At 55.5% G+C, this 8,775-nt stretch overlaps 1 protein-coding gene across 1 annotated transcript; it reads left to right on the top strand.

The window, feature by feature from the left end:
- Positions 1-4,185: 4,185 nt before the first annotated feature.
- TLCD2 (TLC domain containing 2) lies at positions 4,186-7,705 on the top strand (the record flags this gene model as incomplete). Its single annotated transcript, XM_058037715.1, has 4 exons — positions 4,186-4,388; positions 4,735-4,817; positions 5,297-5,379; positions 7,313-7,705. Coding segments are annotated over exons 1-4 (747 nt in total), but the record flags the coding sequence as incomplete, so codon positions are not given.
- Positions 7,706-8,775: the final 1,070 nt, after the last annotated feature.

Genomic DNA, 8,775 nt, shown 5'->3' with positions numbered 1-8,775 from the left:
GAGGATTCATTCTTAACCTGCCTGAAATGCAAAAAAAAAAAAAAAAAAAACCCCACGTAGTGGTAAATGCATCATGATGTAATCATGAAGCACATACATATTCATCAAAAATTACTTAAGCTTGAGACTGGTGAATTAAACAGGGGAAAAAATGTTTATCCCACAAGGGAAGAAGACGGGGAAAAGGAAAATTTAGTGAGAACGAATTTGCTTACAGGGTAAGAATAATTATATGTGATGTTTCACATTTTCTTCCTGAGCATTCATGTCTGGTGATGGTGGGAGATGGGACACAGGCCTGGCAGACACCTGGTACTGCTTCACAGTGAGCACTGGGGAAGGAAAGAAGGAACCTGAAACCTTACCAATAACAGCACATTGACAGTTCAGAAAGTCAAAACATTTGGAGCACAACAGCTGCAGAAAGCAGAGGGGAGCTGCCCTTGCTGCTGAGCTTGAAGGGGATTTGCCACCAATGGAATTCTGTCCATCCCATGGCATATCTGTGCAGCTGGAGCGAGGAAGGAGCACATCCTCTGTGCCACTGGTCCAGCACAGCCCTGGAGGAGCAGCTGAGCCTGCAGCATCCTTGGGGACACTGCTGTCAACACAGGTTTCTCCAACGAATCCCTTGTGCCAAGTCCTGAGGGGAAAAAAATCCTTTCAGTGCAGGGAAAAAGGAAGGGCAGAAGAAGAGCATCCAGATCAAGCTTCCCTGGGGTCATTTATCAAAGCAGGCTGTGCCTGGGTGGTTTGGGAGCATTCCCACATGCCAGGCTGCAGCTGGCATCTGGCACCAGAACCTGCTGGTTCTGGGAAGCTCCCAGGGGACATTCCAGGTATTCCAGGAATGGTCTCAGGAAGGTGGAGCAGCCTGGGCAGCAGAACACCTGCAGTGCTGGTCAAACCCTCCGGGGGGAAGGAAAATGCTTCCCTCAGGAGTGAGAGCTTGCAGACCTGGGCACGGTCACTGTGGTGCAAGCACAGGTGGTTTCCTCTGCCAGGTGAGCTCAGGTCCTGAGGTCAGGGCTCAAGTGCTGACTTTTGGCATTTCTTGCCGTAAACTCTGTGGCTGAGAGACTGAAATCCCTTTTTCCAGTGTCCACAGCAAGTTCTACCTGGAGAATATCCAGCTTCTCCACACCACTGAGGTGTACCTGGCTGGAAGGGGCGGATGCTGAAGTTTGAATTGATTTCATCTCTCTCCACAGCTGTCTCTGCAATGCATGGGCATGCTTTGCCAGGCAGAACCTGCATTTTGCACAGCAGATCCTTTCAGGAGTGTGGAGTTCCAGACTTCCTGGATACACAAAGCATTCCTACATCATCTGACCTCTTATGGCCTCAGCAGACAGAGTGGTGGCACAGTTTAGAGAGGCGTGGAGACAACAGCTAATTGAAGTTTGGAAGCCAAACTGGGTTTGTTTTGAGCTCTTGGACTCCTCAGATTACTTCAGGTGTGAGCCAGGTCTGGCATTAGGTGAGCAGATGGGTTTTGTGACTCCCTGGATGCAGAGAGGCAGATTAAGGGAGGGAAGCTTTGCAAAAACAGGAGAAAGACTTTGTGCCTGGCTCCAGTGAATCCTCTGTGGAATCTGGGAGCAGAGTGGGCTCCTCCTGAAGTAAGGGATGGTGGAAGTGCAAAAACACACCCAAAACCCTACTCAGGAGTAGTTGGAGAGTATCTGGGGGAGGACAGAGGTCAGCTGGCAGAATTCCTGTGGTGGATTATCACTAAGTTTTCAGTTCAGTGCCAGCTTTTAATTGTGGAAAACAGGTTGTATCTCTCCGATGCGCCGCAGAGAAACTCCAGCCTGGGAAAGGGAAACAAAAACGATTGTCTAGCTATTTAATTAAATTCTGTACCCTCGATTTACACCCCGATTGCTGCTGGGGAGCCCCCATTGTGGGATTATGCGATGGACCTGGGCACGTCCTTGCTGGGATCTGCAAGGATTCCCCCTGCCCTGCTGGCAGCAGGCACCGGCACCGGCCTGAGCCGCATCCCCGCAGCAAAACGAGGTCGTTTGGGGACAGCCGGAAAACTTCTGGAAATCTGGGTGAAAAAGGCAGCGTCTCCAAATAAGGTGGGGATGAGGAATCCCATCGGAGCGGGCTCCCGGCTCTGCAGCGGGCGTGCGGGGACCTCTGGTGGCAGCCGAGCCCGAGAGTTCCCGTCCCTGCTCTTCTTCCCTCCGGGTTCTTTTGGGACAAGCCTGGCCCCCGAGCCTGTGGCGTGTGGTTTGGAATTTTTTGGCCTGATCTGGTGTCAGGGGACTTGTTTGTAACTGGGTTTGGACGTCTGCAGCTCCAAAACCGCCCCCGGTTAATGCCATTGCTGCAGAGGAAGGAAAAAAGGCTGGAATCGGGGTTGTAAGAAACTGAATGGGAAATAAATTAAATAAAATCTGGGCTAAAACGACCCAAAAAGTAGTTTATATGTAACTGTTGGTAGTGCTCTAGCAATTGGGATCAAAGTCCTTGAACCAGAGGCTCAATTAATCTCAGCTTAAATTCCTGCCATGCAGAAGTGGAAGGTAAAAGCTCTCCAGCCTCCAGAAACATTTTAACTATTCCTGTGCACGAACCCTGAATGTTCATCTTCAGGACAAACACAAATGGAGGAGCTCCTGAGGAAACAGGGCTGGGGCTGCAGGCGTTGCACAGCCTGGGATTTTCCCTGCAGGAAGGTGAAGGCAGGAGTTGTCACCAGGGAAAAGGGCAGGCAAGATTTTTTTTTTTTTTTTTTTTTTTTTGAGGCTAAACCACCGCAGATGACTCCTCATTCGGAAACCGGCTCTGTGCAATTTTATCCTCGATTAATTGTTAAGTGATTTTTCTCCTCAGTGCCCCGAGCAGCCCAGCGTGTCTCCAAGGCATGTCTCTCTTTTCCTCAGCACATCTTCTGCTGAACAAAAATGTCTTTGCATTTGGTCTTCTCAGTAACAGATTAGCCTGTGTGATCCTTCCACTGCTAATACACGAGATTATTTAAAATCCCCTGAGCACTCAGGGCTGCCTATTACTTCAGGCACTGTCTCCCTGCCACGTAACTGTTATGAAAGTGCAGTGTCTTGCCTGGCTTTTAAGCAAATTTGTGCAGCATGAATAGATGCTTTTTTACCAGTTGGGACTATCATAGAAACACAGAATTATTTAGGTTGGAAAAGAACCTCACCCATCCCCTAATTTGATTTAATCACTCAGCCTCCCTTCCATCAGTGTGTATTTGATGTTTTTGTGTGTCCATCACCCCAAAGCCAGGACAGCAACTAAGAGCTGTCTCCACACTCTCGTGTTTCAGCGAAGAGGAAGTGGAAGATTTCATCCAAAATTAATACCTCAAAGCAGAGGTGGAGTTTGACATTAATCGGTGTGTACACGGTGACTCAGCCCGGCGGCAGGAGGGGAAGCGAGGGCTGCTTCTGCTGGAGACATCAAAAAGCAACAAGGGAGCGATCAAATTACGGGAAGCTGGAAAAGCAGCGTAGTTGTAGGGTAGAACTAAAATTGTGGCTACAGGATGTGAATTTCCACAACTTCCAGACAGCAGAGCTGGGGTATCCCCGACTTCGGGGAGCTTTCCTCGGGATCGGACATGGGGAGTAAGGGATAACAGTGCTGTGGGCAGAGCGTTTTTAGGCAAAGCAATCAGTTCTTTTTCCGCGCTTGATGTGCGATCAGCCCCGGTGGTCTGGTGTGATCTGGGGGATCCTGAGCCGCGGTGAGCGGCGCTCGGAGCGCTCCTGCCCAAGGAAACAGCGACGGGCATCACCTGCCGGGGACGCTTTGGGGTGAGGGACCCCCGGCCGCAGCACCCCGAGGGAGAAGCGTTCGGCCACCAGGCGGAGGAGGAACCTCCGGGGAACGAGGGAAGCGTCCCAGTTCCCGCACGGGGAGCGGACACGCGTTCCCCGCTCCGTGCCACGCTCAGCCGGCTCCGGGCTGGCGCCGCTTGTGCCGTGCGGTGCCGGGGCAGGCGGGAACACCCCCGGAGGCTCCGTTCCCGTTATCCCGCTCCCGTTATCCCGCTCCCCGACGGGGCGGCCCCCGGCGCTTTCCCTCCGCTCGGGGGTGATGCGGGCAGGGCAGGGCGGTGCCGGCGGGCGGTGCCGGTGCCCAGGGCGGGCCCCGGGGCTGGGCGAGGCGGAGCCCGGCGGGCAGCGGGGCCGGTCCCATGGGAGCCCGGCGGGCCGGTGGATGCCCATGGCTTTCAGCCCGGGGCTGCTGGTGGTGGCCGGTTCCTTCGCCGCTTTCCGCCTGCTGAACCGGGGGCTGGAGCGGCTGGTGCCACCGCCACCCTCGGCCCGGCGCAACCGCTGGAAGTGGCGCAACATCTGGACATCGCTGGCGCACAGCGTGCTCAGCGGCGGCGGGGCGCTGGCCGGGTGAGCGGCACCGCGGGGACACCGGGGGAACCGGGACACCGGGAGGGAACGGGGACGTCGAGGGATCCCCCGAGGGGAAGCTGCGGCCAAGGGGGTGCGAAAGGAAATGGGGATGATGGGGACCCTGGGGAGTGTCAGGACCTGCAGAATGGGGATGCTGAGAGAGGGAGGAAGGTGCGAGGCACCAGGGGATGGGGAGACTCCAGGGAAAACAGGAGGAGAGGGGAGCAGGGCAACAGGAGGGTCTCCAAGGAGGGTCGGCGGCACCAGGTGGGTAGTGAAGACCCCGGCAGGGGAACGGGGACCTGGAGGCACTGCCCGACACTCACAGCCTCTCTCCCCGCAGGTTTTACCTCCACCCCGAGATGTCCAACGACCTGGTGGGCACACACCCGCCCGGGGCGCACAGCCTGGTGGCCGTGTCTGTAGGTGAGGTGTGGCCATGGACTGTCCTCTGTTCCGTCCCCCCGGGGGTCTTCACGTGCTCGTCGGTGCCTGACACCAGCCCCCCGAGCCGTGTCGCGATGTCTCAGGCACCTCAAACAATCGCGCTATTCTTGGCAAAGGACAGTGGCTCCTTTCTGTCCCACGGCAGCCGCAGCCAGGAGCTAACGGGCACCGGGCTGCCCTGCACCGGCCCCGGGGGGAGCCGGGGCTCGGGGCACCCCAAAAGTGCCCGCATGGGGTTGGAGGAGTTGCTTGGTGCCTCCTCCTGGGAGCACATCCTACAGAGTGATTGCCAGAGGGACCCAAAGCACCAATTTCCTCCTTTTGCTGTGTGTGACTCCCCACCCACACAGATGTAACCAGCGGGTCCCGGGGGGGCTGCCCAGCCCACCGGGGCAGGGGGGATTCGCTGGCACAGCCCTTCCTGACCCCCTTGTTGTTCATGCACTCCCCAACTCCAGGCTATTTCATTGAAGACTTTGTGGACATGTTGTGCAATCAGAAACTTCATCAGTCCTGGGAGCTGCTCTTTCATCACTCTGTGGTGAGTGCACCTGCACGGGTACCACCAGGGAGGCTGGGCACGGGGGCTCCTGCTGTTGTTTTGTGTTGTTTGCTGCCTGCTCCAAAGTGTGATTTTATTTCCTGGGGAGAGGGGCCCAGACAGCAGGGCCTGGAGCTCCTCTTGGTCCTGCAGGACTCTTAGAGGGTCTCCCAAAAATCGGGTGGTATCAGTGATGATGAGAGAGATGGGGAGACTGAATGCTGGTCAGAATCCAAATTCATTGCAGACTACATATGCTTATATACCATTCTAGGATGGCTAGTAAGTTTTTATTACAATGATTGGGTTAATCATCACATAAACCAACTTATACATTTTACAAGATCTCTTGCTTGCAGAACTTGATGTAATTTTCTTTCCAGACTGATTTAATTTTCAGCTCTGTTTGTTCTTGCCAAGGCATCCTGATTATCAAACATCTTACGCTAATCACATCCAAAGTCCATCACCTGTCTTGTGTGTCCCAATAGAGTAGGAAACAACATGTGTACAGAGTATGGGCTGATCCACAACAGTGTCACTGACAGCAGTGACCCCGGTGTCCCCTCTGGCACAGTGGGCAGCTCATCTCCTGTGGCTCTTGCCCTCTTGAGCAAGGGCTGCACATCCCCTCCATCCACCTCCCTCCCCGGGGTGCTTTTCTGGTGTGGCTGGAGCAGCTGGGATGCAGGACCCCCACTCCAGTGCCCCCTGCCTGTTCTGCTGTGCCCTCTGTGAGTTTATCTCTGTCCAGGTGCTGGAGTGTTTTCCCCAACCCAAACAATTCTGTGCTGCTGAGGCTGTGGATGCTGCAGGGCAGGGGGGTGGCACAGCCTGGAGCTGGGCAGTGGAGATGCTGCAGGGTGCAGGGGAGGCTCAGGGCTGTGCAGGGCCTGGGGAGGGGGACAGGGACAGGGACAGTGCTGGCACTCACCTGGGATGAGAGGGGCAGTCAGACCTGCTCTGTCAGTGAGCCCTGGGGCTCTGCTGGCTGCTGCTGGTGAGCCAAAAGTTCATCGCCACAATGGAGCTAATTCAAGCCAAGACAGTGACTTAACGAGCGGGGAGCAGATAATCTCATTACAGAGCCCATACAGAGAACAGCATTAATGGCATGAACCAAAGAAAGGACTGAGTGTGCTGGAGCGTGGGCAGGCAGAGCCTGTCCCCCTGCCTGGCAGGGAGGGTGCGGGGCAGGAATCCTGTCCCAAACAGCCCCAGAGTGCTTCAGGGGGCTCTCTGACACACCAAAGCCACCTAATCCCTGTCCTGGGGACAATCCCTGAGCCAGCAGCAACCGTAGCCCTGAGCTACAGTCTCTCTTCCTGTCCATTCACTGGCTGTGGAAAAACCTGCTTGGCTGCGACTGGCTGCATTCTCCAGGCCACAACAGCAGGGTTAGGTCAGGCTGCTTTGTCTCCTCAGCCAGCCTGGGGCTCAGCTGTTTCCTTCTCTTCCCACTGGAACAAAAAAACCCACTCAGGTTTCCTGCAATGATGAGGAGGGAGACTCAGTGACAGCCCAAACCTGCTCTGGTTTGAGTGCAGGACAGCCAGAGCCTGGGCCCTCTGCTCAGCAGGTGAGATCCTGCAGTGCTGGTTTTGTGTTGAACACCCAAACCTGTCCTCTGGCACCTCACAGGAGAATTTTAACTTAAATACAATGTTTTAACTTAAATACATTTCCTGACCTCACAGCTTTGGTGCTTGTGCTCAGGGCAAGTCTCTGCTCTGAAAGAGCCACAGTTTACCCAGGAAAGAGCCACATTTTACCCAGGAAAGAGCCACAGTTTACCCAGGAAAAAGCTGCAGGGATAGCACTGCTGTGATGATCCTTCCCGCCTCTGCTCCACGCTGTGCCCAAGGGGTTCCAGCTTGCAGCAGCTGAGGGCAACCACGCCCTGGGCTCAGCCCCTCTTCTCCCTCCTTGCCAGGTGATCATCTGCTTTGGAATCGCCGTGCTGCTCCACCAGTACGTGGGCTTCGCCCTCGTGGCTTTGCTGGTGGAGATCAACTCCATCTTCCTGCACCTGCGGCAGATCCTGCTCATGGCCGACCTGGTGCGCACGCCCTGCTACCGCCTCAACAGCCTGGTCAACCTGGGCACCTACGTGGTGTTCCGCATGGCCACGCTGGCCTGGATGAGCCGCTGGCTCTTCCTCAACCGCCACAACGTGCCCACGGCCGCCTACGCCGTGGGCACGGCGGGCATGGCAATCATGACGCCCATGAACATCGTCCTCTTCTACCGCCTGCTGCGCAGCGACTTCCTCAAGGCCCGGCGGGACAAAGAGGAAGGGCAGGAGAAGGAGGAAGAGCAGGAGAAGGAGGAAGGGCAGGACAAGGAGGAATAGCCCCTCCCCTGTGAGCCCACGGAGCACTGAAGGTGAATGCGGCTGTTTCAGCACCTTGCAGGCAGGGGCTGCACTAACAGAGCATCCAGGCTTTGCTCGTGGCCCTGCGCAGCAAGGAGGTGCTCATGGACCAGGCTCTGCTCCCCACTTTTGGATGATGTGGTTGGACAGCTGGGAGCTGCTCAGAGAGGCTCCCTGAGGCGCCACTGAGGTGAGAAGGGGGCAGAGTAATGCTGTTTCCTCACTGCTCTTCCAGACATCCCAACACCACAGGGTGATTCCAGCCCCCAGCGTCAGCCACGGATCACTGAGCTCTCTGTGGCTTCTCTGTAGAACAGCACCAGCAAGACAGGCTCCAAGGTTTTGCCTTCAGGGTGATGGCCAGTGAAAACCAAGCCCTGCATTGACGAGCCCTCCCTGAGGAGATTGTCCCACCTGGCTGGGTGGTCACTGTGGGGTGCAGGTCAGGATCAGCCCCAACCTCTGCTGACAATGGAGCTTTTGCCATGTTTTGTCCCCGGATAATTTAAGTGCCCACAAATGAGGGTGGGAGAGCACGAGTGGCTGGCAGGAGGATGTGTGTAGTGGTCACTTCCCACAGATGTGGGGTTTTCAGGCACTTTTTAGGATTCAGGAGTGCCAGGTTGTGCTGCAGAGCCCGGGGTAACGCTCTCACCCGGCAGCAAAGGCTCCTACTAACACGAGCTTTTAATCAATGGCTGCAAAATGAAGTGGCTTGAGGGGAAAGGACTGAGAGGGGACAAAAGGACTCATCCCCCAGCCCACTCTGGGGCTGTCACTTAGCACAGTCCTTACCCCGTGTCTCCCTGCCACGGAGTGAAAATACACTGTACACTGGCACACTCTACCTCTCTTGTTGGGTTTTTTTTCCCCTACCTCTCTCCTTTCTGTGGAAGAAGATGAAGGTTTTTAAATGTTCTTCCACCCCACATTTCCTCACTGATTCACACTGGACTGCTCCCCAGCAGCCCAGCACTGTGTACATAACAGGATCATCCCATGTGGAGTTACGTGAGCCAGTC

Source organism: Melospiza georgiana, chromosome 19, assembly GCF_028018845.1.
Source record: "Melospiza georgiana isolate bMelGeo1 chromosome 19, bMelGeo1.pri, whole genome shotgun sequence".
Lineage (NCBI taxonomy): Eukaryota > Metazoa > Chordata > Aves > Passeriformes > Passerellidae > Melospiza > Melospiza georgiana.
This window is presented reverse-complemented; position numbering and strand designations above follow the sequence as displayed.